At 50.1% G+C, this 13,723-nt stretch overlaps 1 protein-coding gene across 1 annotated transcript in view; it reads left to right on the top strand.

Moving 5' to 3' along the window:
* The window catches only part of YPEL2 (yippee like 2), a 21,816-nt gene extending 9,757 nt beyond the window's left edge, over window positions 1-12,059 (top strand). The window contains exons 2-4 of the mRNA XM_008631099.2: window positions 4,903-4,946; window positions 5,678-5,786; window positions 7,063-12,059. Of these exons, the coding sequence (XP_008629321.1) occupies window positions 4,903-4,946; window positions 5,678-5,786; window positions 7,063-7,152 (243 nt within the window). The 3' untranslated portion in view covers window positions 7,153-12,059. The remainder of the gene's footprint in view (window positions 1-4,902; window positions 4,947-5,677; window positions 5,787-7,062) is intronic.
* The last annotated feature ends 1,664 nt before the right edge of the window (window positions 12,060-13,723 follow it).

Below are 13,723 nucleotides of genomic sequence, written 5' to 3'. Positions count from 1 at the left end.
CAGAGTTTTATTTTCCAGTTTCCTCCCTGCTGCTCAGTGACTCACGCGGAAACTCCTCACGGAGCCGTCGTACACCTGGTGCTGTTACATGAAGTGGTTCCTTTACACACATTCCAGGGCTCATCTTTTTTAATCAAATCAGATCAAATAGGGCTTGAAAGGTGCCATGAAGGCTGAGCTTTGTGTGGGATGTGGGAAAGCAGCAGGTAGGAGTTGGGATTAAGTGCATGAGCATGAGGGAACCTGGGATTTGGGGCACATCTTGGTACTCAGACTCGTGTCACGTTGGATTGACGTCACATTTTGTCTTACTTAAAGATGTCCTCTCCCTGTTCAAGCTGTATTTTATGAGAACATCTCATCTTTGATGGGTTTAAGGGTTAAACCAGCAGCAAGAATGGATAAAGCTTCCAGTCAGTGTTGTGCTGTGGCTGGAGTAACTCAAACCCAAAAGCTGGGAAATCGGTGATCCCAGATCTCTCTGGAGAGGTCGTTGGGTGGATTTCTCAGGCACAGACTCAGTGCCTGAGGGTTTGTAACATCCCTTCTCTCACTGAAATATCACAGGGAACGTGTCCTGTTTGGGCAGTCCTGGTTCCTGTGCTCGTTTGGCTCCTCCTGACCCGGCCGTTCCGCATTGCCCAGGACGTGCCACGGCCGTGGCTCTCCGGGGTGGCTTTGGGCCCTCAGTTCCATTTGCATCCCTGCAGTGGGAATTATTTCAGGAGCAGAGCGTGAAGGGGCACACGCTGTTCCTTTTCCCTTTTGGACCTCTTTGGGACCAGTTGCCTTTTCATTTCTGTTTTATTGGATTGTTAAAAGGCTGCCAGCTGGATATAGGTAAGTGGGGGTTTTCTCTGCTGCAGTCTGCAGGGAACAAGCATCACTGTGGAGCCATTTAGTCCTGGCAACTGCTTCCTCTTTTTCCAGATGATTCCAGCAGCTCTTTTTGTGTTTAGCCTATTGTCAAATACCGTCACAAAGACTTGGGGTATTAATCCTGTCATCTGCTCAGAGAGTGGAACTGCTGAGTGGGCTGTGCTGTGAATGAGGAGCTGGAGGTGCAGGGGGAAGCAGGACGGTGTTTTTAGAGTTTGTGCCTTTCCCTGGCATCACTGATGGAATGTCAGAATTGCCTCCTGTGTCACCAGAGAGGGGAATGTGCCAGAGCAAAGGTCTGGAGGTGGAACAGGGAGCAGGCTGGAGGGGTGGAAGGGCAGAGCCCCGCTCTGCGTGGCTCTGCCGAGGGGAGCTCAGAGTGGGTTCAGCACTTTGGGCTGAGAGCAGAGTGTAACAAATGGACTCACCCAGACCAGCAGCTCCCAAGGTCATGGCTGCTGAATAGAGCAGGATTCAGGGTCCTGCAGGCTGGGTCCATCCCTGGTGAGCAGGACCTGTCTGCCCCAGAGGAGCTGGATGTGGGTGCAGGTCCCACTTGCTCCTGCAGCAGGGCTGGTTGAGCAGCGTCTGTGAAACCCCAAATCCCTCTCTGCACACTCAGTCTCTCACCAGAGCTGCAGTTCTGCACTCTGCCTCTCTGCCAAAGCATGTAGAGAACTCCCTGCTCCACAGGCCCCCACACTGTGGCCAGGAAGCACTCCCTGGGATTGTCCTGGATAACGGGGTAAAGAGGGAAAAGCCACTTCCCTCAAACCCACCCCACCCCTTGCAAAACATTTGTATTTTTTAAAACAACGATTTCACAGCTCTGATTTGGGATCAGCACAGCTGAGGGGCCATAACAAGTGCCTGCAAACTGGGTGGCAGGAGCTTCTTAAACCAGAGCAGCTGCCAAAGCATCTTAACATGGAGCTTCTGCCATGAGGAGAGAGCTTGGCAGGCTGGGATCTGCTCCAAACTGCTGACTCCAGGCTTGTGGCTCCCCACCTGGATACTCCAATCAGCCCTCCTCAGGCCCTGCAGCTTTTGGATGCCTCTCTTCTGAGCAGCCCAGGAGTGGGGAAGGTTCCTGAGCTGGGTGTCAGGAGGAATGAGCTGTCGTGCATCTCAAATCCCAACAGCTCGTGTTGTCTTTTGGAGGGCTCAGGCAGGATGGGGAGGGAGGGTTGTGTTGCTGGCATGTCCAGATGTGTTTCCAGCCAGACTCTGAGCATTAGCAGTGCAGGAAAAAATCTGTGCTTGGGCTTCCAGTGAGAAACAACAACAGAAAGATCCTTTCCATTTTTTTCAGCTGGAAAGTGATGCCAGGAGCTGTTATTTCAGAGAGCAAGAAGTCTGGATTTCTGTGGGAGGCGGGGTGAGATGCACCTTTGAATGTGTATCAGGAAAATCTACACAGAGAAAATGCAGAGCACAGAAAGTAGGTCTGGCTGCTGGCTGTCACTTCAGTGAAAATCAAGTGTCTTGTGGAAATCTTTGCGTGTCTCTTAGAAAAACAAACAAAACAACAAAAACAAACACAGCAGCATCTGCTCGTGTATAAATATACCTGTTTTTTTCTGATTTTGTAGCTCCCATTACAGCATATGCCAGTTTCTCTGGCGTGCCAGAGGAGCAGGAACATCTCCAGGAAATGCTCAGGTTACAACACTGAGATAAAAGCTGCCTGTGCCACCTTTGTAAAGATACAGCCAGCTGAGTTTTACAGAGGGCAAATGCACCGGGGAACTTGTGGTTACCAGACTTCTCTCCCTTCTTTTTACATGTTTTGCCAAATCCTTTGCTGGCTGCAGGGTGACTTTAAGATGGCACTGAAAGCTGAGCAGTGGTTTGTTGAAAACTTCTGCTTGGGCAGGGGATAAATAATGTGATTTTTTTTTTTTTTCCAGTGACCACCCTTAGATACCCTCAAGCACTGGCTTGAGCTGGAAGGAAGGGCAGGCACCTCTGGAAGGACGCTACTGTCCCTGGGAGTGGAACAATGTCCAGTGGGCCCCAGCACAGCTGATGGGATTGGGTTTGTTGTTTAATAAAAACTCTGCTCCCATAGTTGCTGTTACTGGCAAACTCAGCCACTTTGGTGTTTATGGAAAAGTGTTTACTGGGGAGGACTGGATGGTGAGCAAGCTTCATCTGCTTTCATTTTGCTCTGATGGCACACACGTTGCTGTGGGACTTTGTGTTTCATCCCTGAACTCTTTTCCAGGGCATCCCAGTCGTGCAGCAGGGACAGGCAGTGCCCTCCTGTTTGCTGCAGCCAGGTCTGGCTTGAACCCTCCTTTCTGGCCAGGGAATCATCATTTGATTTCCCCCCAGGACACCGGGATGGTGCAGGGTGTGTTTGGGAGCAGCCAGGCTGGTTGGATGGGGGGTATGACAGCAGCAGGAGCACAGAGCCCGAGTTCTGCAGAGGGATTAAAAGCAGCTTCTCTAATAAATGCAATTACACAAACATGCTTGAGCCGTGTGTCCTATTTAATTCCTTCCCAAGAAAAGAGGCATTCCTCGGGGCACTGCTTTTGTCTGAGTCAAAGAGATATCCCAGTGCCTCGGGCATCCTCTCTGAATCCACAGTGGCTCTTCTGTGCCCTGGGTGGCAACTAATATTGGGCTTCAGATTGCTCTGAAGAACAGTTATTCCTGCAGGACCGAGGGAATTCTGTGCCAGGCAGGGAATTTATAGCTGGCAGAGCCCTTGCTGCCATGCAGACCTCACAGGCAGCTGGCACTGCTGGCTGTGGCTCCCTGCCCGGGTGCCCTGTGGCGTTTTTGCCCTCTGAGGTGCCTCTGCTCTGTGGAAAGGATCCTTTTGCCATTGGGGATCTTCCCAAGGAAGCTGTCAGGGCTTTGACTTTGCTGCTCCACGAGGCAGGAGTTGGGCAGGTGCAGGAGTGGAATGGGACGACCCAGGGAGGGCAGGGACCCCCCCGAGATTGTTTAATGTGATGTGGGGTTGCTCTTAACCAAATAAATGACCATTGTTAGAGGGCCAGGGAGGTAAAACATGAATGTTTCTCTTTCCTCAAAACCCTGTCCCCCCTTTTAAGGGTTTTTGGTCTGAAATCATCAGCTGAGGTTTTAAGAAAACCACTGAACATTCCAAGGTTCCTGGTGAGGTGCAAAGGATTAAATGGTCCAGAAAAGCAGCTTTTTGACTTCCCCAGCTCCTGCCCCTCAGTGCAGGCATTCCCTGAGGTGTCCCACAAGGTAACCTGTGTACAGACAGCCCAGCTCTCGCTCAAGCACCAAATGTTTAATTCAGTGTGTGCTTGTCAAAGCACATTAAAAATGCAGGTGGCACTTGGTGCCTGTCAGCCAGGCACTGTCACAGACATGGCACACTGGGATCTGCTGGGAAGTGCTGGGAGTGCCTGCAGTGTCCTGCCAGGCTGGCACTGCCCTGCTCCCTCCAAAACGCTGCCTTTCCATGGTGATGCTCAAAGATCCTGAGGAAATGTGAGGCAGAGAGGATGGGCCCGGATTATCTGGGGTGGTTTGGCTGCTCCGTGCTTCTCTTGTCCATCTTCCTCTCGATCTCCTACTGTGTTTAACCCCAGTCCTGAAGATCTCCCAGGCCCCAGTAGGAGTATGAGGCTTGCACCTCAGGGCTGAGGCTTTTGTGAAATCCCTGGAATTGTGTTTGTGTGCCATAGCTCCTGGAACAGATAGATCCCAATCCCTCAGCTTGGTTCAGCATCTGGCTGTGCAATTCCCAAGGGGAATTAGTGTGCAAGTGCAGTTTGAAAAGAGATTCAAACCAATTTTTGGCAGCCTTCAGGTGAGGCTGAGGTGTGGTGTGAAGTTCACAAGCACTGAATGGGTGAGAAGGGATTTTGCTGGGACGCAAGAGTGAAAACTCAACTCTTGAGCAGCACATTGGGCCTGTATGAGAACACTGGTGATTCCAGGTGTGTCCTGAGAAAAGGGCAGGTGTTAGAGCTGGATAACAGTTGCCTCTTTCCTCTCAAGCAGCCAACTGAGCTTTGTTTTCTTGCCTTCCAGTCCTTCCAGGGCAGCCAAGGACGAGCGTACCTCTTCAACTCCGTGTGAGTACCCCGCGCGCGCCGCATCGCTCGGGGCGGATTTAACAAAACCCTCCTGAAAAAGGAAAAAAAACCCATAGTTTTCGTCAGAAAACCTCTGCCTGGGGCTTGGGAGCTTCCTGAAAAGTTGGAGAAAGAGGCAGAAATAGCCCCTGATTCATATTTGAGTCGTGTAGAGGTTTCAGATAAGCAGCAAGGAAAAGGTGATTTTTTTCGTCATCAGGTTGAGCAATCAGAGCTAATGGCTGAGTCATTCTCTTCTCCCAGGGTGTAGTTGGACCAAAGAGCCAGAGTTTTGTAAATGTGGAGTTATCTAAATATGCACTTCATGAAAACTAAGTATAATTTTCCCAGTGACTGGAAATAGTGTTGGGGAGGTCACTGCTGGTCTCTCTTTCAGCAGAACTGCTGATTTCAGTCACATTTTTCAATTTTCCATTTGGGAAAGTAAAAGTACCATTTTATCAATTTGAGAATGAAAATCTTTCTCAAATGCCTAATTAGCACAAGTGACTGGAGTGTTATTAATCTTCTGTTCAAAGCTTTGAATAAAAATCCTATTTTACCTTTTCATTCTGCTCTGGAACTGTGGGAGAGCTTTGTTCTGGGCACAGCTGGGAAACTCAGAACCTCCTGCTCATGTTTTCAAACACTGCAATGAAATCATTGTCAGCTTTATTGGAGCATCTTGATGGGGAAAGGCACTAATGGGGAGCATCTGTGCTTTGTCCCAGAGTTAACGTGGGCTGTGGCCCTGCAGAGGAGCGGGTGTTGTTAACAGGATTGCACGCCGTGGCAGATATTTACTGTGAAAACTGCAAAACCACGCTGGGCTGGAAATATGTGAGTATTTGTGTCCCTGGCTTTGCCCCTGGGCAGCTTTGCTCCAGCTGAGGGGGTGGAAAGACCGTTTTGGGAACCCAAAAATGCAGGTTTTCATCTGTAACCATCTATTTTCCTCCTGCCTTGTGTGTGTTGTGCTTGGAGCATCAGCTTTAATGTAGTTGTTTTTTTACTAATAGTTTACACCTGGTTTTGGTGAGTGCCCCTCAGTGACATTTAACATAAATGAGGATCATTTCAGTCTTGTGGTTCACACTGTCTTCTTTCTATTATTCTGGTAGATGTTATCAGAATAATAGAATGCTCCATTAATGCTGTGTTCTTCTCACTGGACATGCTGTTGAACATGAGTTTATCTGTTTGCTCTTCATAAATTCAATTACCTCCCAATAAAATCTGATGTTAATCCTAATTTCTGCTTCTGGACAAAACCATTTTGTCCAAACATTTTCACCAGTGTCTAAACAAATCCTAGTTTCTATCTGTGGCCTCTGGGCAGAAATATTCTTCACTAAATCAGTTGAAAGGCTGTAAAAAACAAAGCATCAAAAATTGATGGGGTAGGAATCCATGCAGAAACACATTGTGGGTCTCTCAAATAGAGCAAGGCACTCAGGGCATCAACTGAGTAAAGGAAAACACAGAATTCCATGAACAGCAAGGAATGACCTCCTGCCAGGTGAGTTTCAGGTGCACAGGGAGAGCACCTGAGCAGAGCTGAGTTGGTTTGGAGATGCAGCCTCAGTAAGGGGAGTCCCTCCTGCTCAGGGATGTTGGCAATCCCAGAGGTTTCCTGGGTTTCCACAGCTGCAGGCATGGATCTGTGCAGAGTGGGATCTTCACATGGGATTCCATTTCCACATTTAATTCCCCATAATCCATCCCATTCTCAGTGAGAACCACTTCATCTCTAACAAACTTTAATAAATTCCCACACCACCCTGGAGAGAGGTGGATTTTACCACCAGTGATCCCTACATCCTGGTCCATGGAGAGTTGCCATTGGCCTACAGAAATCTGCATGTTCCATGCTGCTAATTCCTTTTTCCCAGCCTGTAAAGAGAGCTAGTAGTAGGATTTAAGGTTCTAGAAGTAGGATTTAAGACTTTTTTCCCCTCATAGTTTTCCTGAAAGCCAACAGGAAGACCTGCAGTTGACTTTTTCTCTGTAGGCAAGGCTCAGACTTGCACCAGCATTCCCAGATCTGATCCATAACGTGCTTTACATCCAAATATCACCTTGATCTCACTCTTCCTCCTTGTTTTTTTTTTTTCAGGAACACGCTTTTGAAAGCAGCCAGAAGTATAAAGAAGGCAAATACATCATTGAACTAGCTCACATGATCAAGGATAATGGCTGGGATTGAGTGGGAAGAGCCCAGCCCTAGCAGCGTGTAAGAGAATGCCATCCAACCGAACATTATATCCAAGAGTGAGAGAGTGACTGAACGCTTGGTTCCATGCATTTAGAGGCTCTGCAATCCGGGAGCATCTTCACACCCTTCTCCATCTTTATTGGTGACTGGCCTCTAAATTTCTGTCTCTCTGTCTCTTTGCTTTGTCTCTGTTTGTGAGTTGACCCTGGCTGCTTCTCTCTCTGTTCTGGCGTTGGCTCAGAGAATGCACCGAATGCCCGACAGCCATTCCATGTGCCCAGTGCTCGATCCAGCCTGACCTGGGCTCTCCTGGCACCTCCCCAGGTGCAGGAGGAACACCCCGAGGTTTGGGCAGGAGAAGGTGGGAGAGGGGTGGGGGAGTGGGCCCGCAGGAGAACCATCAGAAGGTGACGCTGTGCTTCTCCTTTCAGTCCTGGTTAAGCAAGGCTTGAAACCATCTCCATGTCTAAAAGGACAGAGAAATCTCTCCTTGTCTAAAAGGACAGAAATTACCTCACGGCTGCGTTTTCTCTCCGAGTCCCGAATCCACCGGCGGAGCCTCAGCCCGAGCCGGCTGAGCCCGAGGCAGAACCAGTTCCCCCCACAATCTGTGTTTTGTTTGCTATTTATGAACTTGTTGTTTGAGGGGGCAGGACCTGGAGGCTGGAGAGATTCCCTGCCTCTCCTTTTTCTTGCTGGTTCAGGGTAGGGAGGCCAAAGGTCCCAACAGATCACGGGGAGCGTCCTCAGAGCTGGAGAAACCAAATCCTGACTCTTGAGCCCTTCAGAGAGGAGGAGAAAACCACTGCAGGCAAGAGGAGGCTGGAGCTGCAGCTTAGAAAATGTGGCAGGGGTGACTAAAGGCACGTGCAAGGCAAGGAAGAGGAAATTCCGTAGAGGAGGATGGGGACAAACAGTAACAGAGGGTACCCCTGGATTTCCTGGCCTCCCCTGAGCACCCTGGGCGGTGTTTTACCAACCTTTCACAAGTGCAAGTGGGAAAATGCTGTTACAGAACCTTTTCCTTGAATCCCAGGCCCCGCTGTGGGAGCCTGGCACAGAAATGGTGCGAGAGTGGGGCAAGGAGGGAGCCGAGTTCCTGGCGGTTGTGTTGCACAGGTGGATATTTCAAGCCCTGAGGTATCCTCCCCAAATCCTTCCCCCCTTTTCCCAATCCCAGCAGCCTGGTGCAGGCACAGGGAGAGTGGGAAAGAAAAAAAAAAAGAGATGAAACATCTTCCCACCACCCCTGGAATGATCTATGCCTTTTGGGGGGGGTAGATGTGGGTGTCAAAACTGCAAGGGACAACGAGTCCTTCCCATTTTAATTTTCCATTGTGATTCCTGGGCACCTTCCCAAGGTGGGTGTTGGGGAAGGGGCGTCGTGGGCGAGAGGGAAACTGTGTGAGGCCAGAATGACAACACGGAGTTTGCTCTGCAACAGTCCAGCCAGTACCTGGTGCATAACCCGAGACTAAGGAGCTGAACTTGTTTATCTCTCCCTCTGTGCGTTTTTCTTTCTGTTTGCAGAATTCTTTCAAGTCAGTTAATCCATGGGGGGAAATCTTTCTTAATCCAGAAGGAAGGAGTATTGTGCAGGGGGTGGTGACTCCTTATGAAACAGAAGCTTTGGAGCTGATGTAATCTGTTGTCTCTGGCCCCCACCCCTGAGAGATTCCAGGGGGCTGTGGAAGAGTCATTTGGTGTGAAGTTGGCAGGGAATGGGAATAGAGACTCTCCTTAAGGATCAGGGTGGAATTTAGTGTGGGATCCTTGTGCTGAAACCCAAACCTGATGAAGCAGAGGTGGTTTTTTTTCTCTCTCAAAGCTCTGTTCTTGACAACCTTGGAGAAATGAGGTGGAGTTGGCCAGGCTCCTGCAGGGGATGGAGTTGGATCCATTTGTGACCAGCCTGTCCAGAGGTGGCTTCTGCCCTCACCCTTCTGCTCTGGCTGTGTAACAATTGCTTCAGCTTTTGTTTGGGATTGTCTCTGCTTCCATCAGCCACATTCCCTCCAGTGACAAATCCAGTAGAAATCAAAGATTCCACAGCACCTCTTGTCCTGTGGACTCTGGCACTGACCTGGTGCCATTTCCCTGTCCTGTGGTTGAGGATCCGTGGCAATTTATTGAGTTTTGACTAGAGGGAAGTGATTCCTGTTCTTCAAAGAGCTCTTTAGTCTCCACAGAGCCTTTAAAGGAGCTGGGAGAGGGAAGGGATCATCCCAAATCCTATGAGGTCGAGAAGAGCACACAGAGCTTGTGGTTTGATGTTGGTATTTGGAGTGACTGCTGATGAAAAAGCGATATAAAAGGCAGGGCTGTGCAGAGAACTGCTCTGAGAAATTAACAGCTCCAGAGAGCTGCCAGGTGTGAATGTTTTTATCCATTTATTTGGGACAAAAAAGGACAGTGCCCATCAGACCTGGCTGGATTTTACTGGGCGCAGGTGTTGGGCTTTGATGGCAACCAGTCCCAGCTTGAATAGGGCAAGGTCTTAATCTGCTTTTAACTGGTTTTGTCCCATCAGCATTGGCAGAGCCCGGCCTCGAGCCCTGCTGGGAACCGGTGTGTGTGACTGTGGCTGTCCCCAGCACCCAGAGGATTCCCTGGGGAGGGACTGGGATGCCCTGCATAGGTGGATGAGGAGAAATGGGCTTGTGCAGCTCCTGGGTGTGTCCAGGAAGCAGGAAGAGCTTTAGTTGGCTGCTGATTGCCCTGGGAGCTGCTGTGCTGGGGGCTGGCAGGAATGTGGGATCTGTGCTCCTGGGGCTCCCACAGCAGCACAGGGAGAAGTGGGGGAGTCCCAGAGTGACACACTCAGAGATAACCAAAGAACTTCCATGCTGAGCTGAGCCAGGTGGGGCCTTTTCCCAGGAGAAATGGACATGTGGCCCATGGGAGCTGCCTCCTGAGCACTTGGTGCTGTTTTCCATGGGCAGCATCCTCGGGAAAACACGGACAGCAGCGAGTTTTCCCTCTTTTTTGGATGTCCAGCCTTGTGTCTGGGCAGCTGCGAGCACCCTCGAGTTTACATCCCCTCCTCTACCCCAAAGCTCAGACTTGAGTAAGTTTTAAATTGTTCTTGCTCTGGTGAATTGTCTGGTGTGAAATCCTGACCCCTGTAAGAAATATTCAGATGATAATATATACAAAGCTGAAAAAATAACCCCCAGGCGTTATCTTGTGAAATATACGTTTGTAAATAATATTTAATTTTTTTTAAAAGAAATAATATATTTGGTGCTGTTTTCTCAGAGCCCCTCCCTGAGAGCACTTTTTTTGTTGTTGCTGTTTATGATGATCCTGTTGCCTTCTGTATTTGTTGGAAAATATGTTTAAAGGGAAACAAAAATCATAATTTACATTGTCCTCTGAAGTGGATCCGTGTTTCCTCTGGATGTGGCAGGAGACGGGACTTGCTCCCACTCCCAGCTGGCAGATTTGGGGCTGGGTTGGGGACAGCAGCCCCCAGGGTATTTGGGATGGGAGGGGCTGCAGGCACTCAGGAGGGCTCCAGTTTCCCTCTGGGTTTCCCTGGGGCCGAGCCCAGCGTCACCTCGTGCTCCCACCAGGAATTCCCTGGAGCCTGGTGGGGCTCCCGACTTTGCCCGGATTGTAGGATCCAGGCCTGGAACTTTGTCTTGCACCAGTATTGGCTGGAGTGAAGCAGATCCGGAGCTGTAGGAATTGGGATTGGGCAGGAGCTGCAGCCTCGGATTCGCTGTTGCTCGGGGACAGCAGGGATGGAGGATGGAGCTTTTTAAAAACTCGATGTTGTTTTTAACCTAAACCATAAATCTTTGGATCCTGGTTTTATTTTTGAGGGGAGTTTTTTTGTTGTTTATTATTTGTTTTAAACCAGGCTGCTACATAACAAATTAGAGTAAAAGTTTACCTCTCTTGGCAGTAAAGTTCATTTATTTTGTTCTCCTTTCTGTCTTTAATCTCCCCCCTTCTCGCCCTTCTTCATTTTTATTTCATTTGGTCTCTTGTTTATCCCAAAGTGGACCAACAGCACAAACCACTGGACTGTGTTTTGCTGAGCAAGGAGCTTTTCAAGAACTGTTGCAGGCTCTTGAATTCTCTGGGTTTGGTGCACACGACTTCAAAACACCCAGGAACAAAACAAACCCTGCGAAATAAAACCTGATGTTCTCGTGGCAATCAAGTGAGAATTTTCTCTGTATGCATTTTTCTAACTGGTCTGTGAGAGTGTGAATCATGCATTTCACTGCACTTCCCTGTTTCCAGAGGAGCTTCCACAGGAAGCAGTTTTGGGATGAAGAGGGGACACCAAACACCAAGCTCAGCTCAGTGGGAAGGAGCTCTTCCCACCACAGGAGGGGCCTCAGTGCTCAGAAACAATCAGGTTAGACAGAGATTTTTCTGCAGAAATCCTGGTGAAAAAGAACAAGCAGAAGAGGGGAAACAAAATCATCTTGAATTCAGAAAAAAAAAATTTAAAAACCAACATATTTAAATGCAAGCAGAATGGCATTGTGTAAGGTACAACCACAAATAAGCTGTTCTCATCGTTACAACTGTGTGTATCCTTTGTTTTGTTCTTCCTAAGGAAATGGGAATGCTTTCCCCACTGACAAAACTAAGGACAATATTTCCAATACCAGCCTGTCTCTGGATGCTCTTGTGTTTACAAATTGTGTATACTTTTATTTCTTTGATCTTATTTTAATTTTTTTTTTTTTGGCATATTCTTTCAGGTCGTTTGCTTCAGTCATAAATGCAATTGTTTGTTTTCAAATAATTGTTTTTCACCTTTTCATGTATTTGTACATTGTATATAGTTCTTCAGTATTAGAGGGAGGCGTATTGTTTGTCATATTTACAATATGTGTTGGTGCTCATTTGAGAAAATAAAATTTTCAAGTACTAAAGCTGCTGGTCCAAATTTCTGCTCTGTTCTGTGCAAATCCCTGAAATCCAGAGCTGCTCCCAGGGGATGGGATACAGCAATTCCTGTTTTTTTCTGCCTCCACCTCAAATCCAAGCACGGAGAGGTGGAAGGCAGTGCTTTATTCGGGTTTTTCGGGATGGGCTGATGCAATCCCTGTTCATCCCACTGCTGGAGGTGGCAGGGCCCTGTCCCCGTGCCCTGTCCCTGTGCCCTGTGCCCGTGCCCTGTCCCCGTGCCCTGTGCCACTGCTCCATGCTGCTGCGTGCCCTTAATTCCCCACGGGACCGAAAAAGCAACTTAACCCTCTTTGGAGAGCGCGGGGCCCTGAACTCTGAGCCCTGAACTCTGAGCTCAGGCCACGGCCAGAAAAGCTGCACCTGGGAGGAGCTGGGGGTGTGGGAGGTGAGGAGAAGCCGGGGGATTCCTGGGAGGTGGGAAAGGACCAAGGAAGATGTGACCGGGCACCGACATCCCATGGCCTGGGCAGCTGGACACTCCATGCACTGCGGTCAGGGTGGTCGGAGCTTTGGTTTCACCAACACCTTAATTCGCTGTTCTTGGCACCTCACCAGCCTGGATGTGTCCCTAAGAGACGGGAGAGTCAGGCACTGCCTCCGCCCTGGGGACAATGGCATCGCCAAAAAATGACCTTCAGGCCCCCGTGCAGGCTCCCGGCACTGGGCTTGTTCCTACAACCCCCGGAGCTGCTGCCGGGGCACTCGGGAAGCCCAAGGTTTTAACCCTGTGTGGTGTGGGCAGTGGGAATCCCTTGGGGTGGGGAGGGGACCCGCAGATGAGGCTGCTGCTCTCCGATGGGAGCGTTCCTCGTTCACCATCACAGTTGTGTGCGCGGCTCCTCACCCGCCCAGCTGCGAGTCCTGCAGGGAAAATTCCCCCAGGAAAAAGCGTCGTGCTCAGTATTTCCCACCCCGAGCATCCGAGTGACAACAGGAGGGACGACTCAAGGCTGTCCCTGAGCAGTGGCCTTGGGAAGAGCCTCCAAATCTTTATCAGGCCGTTGGGATGGAGGTGGAAAAGCGCCAGCCCCGGCGTGGAACGACCCCCGGGGCTGGGGGGCGGGACCGGGACCCGGCGGCTCCCGCATCCCGGAGCTGTTCCCAGCCGGGGCGAGGAGGGAGAAGCTGCGGTTCGGGATGCGGGGCAGACTCTCCCCGACTGTTTCATTAACCTGCAATTAGAGCGGGGCCGAGCCGAGCAGCAGCTATTAATAGCCCGGCAGATAAAGCTGACTCAGGCAGCAGGAGCCCCGGGCTCCGGCAGAGCGGCGAGGCCGAGCTTGGGGCAGCTCCCGACCCCTCTCCCATCCCCCCGGCCACAATGAGGGTTGTTTTTTTTTTTTTTTCCCCAAAGGATGATCACGAAGCTAAAAATACAGCAGCGCCAGTGGCCTTTAATCCCGGTTCAAGAGCGATCTGACACTCCTGCTCTGCTTCCCAGCCGGCTTTTTGGGACGCTGGCACCGGCCAGGGATGCTGCCAGCTGCTGCTCCATGGGTTCACTTGATCCCTTTCCTCCTCCGCTCGGGGTCCAACCTCACGGATTCCCCAAAGGATGATCACGAAGCTAAAAATACAGCAGCGCCAGTGGCCTTTAATCCCGGTTCAAGAGCGATCTGACACTCCT

This window comes from Corvus brachyrhynchos, unplaced genomic scaffold (assembly GCF_000691975.1).
Source record: "Corvus brachyrhynchos isolate BGI_N302 unplaced genomic scaffold, ASM69197v1 scaffold283, whole genome shotgun sequence".
NCBI classification, from domain to species: Eukaryota; Metazoa; Chordata; class Aves; order Passeriformes; family Corvidae; genus Corvus; species Corvus brachyrhynchos.
This window is presented reverse-complemented; position numbering and strand designations above follow the sequence as displayed.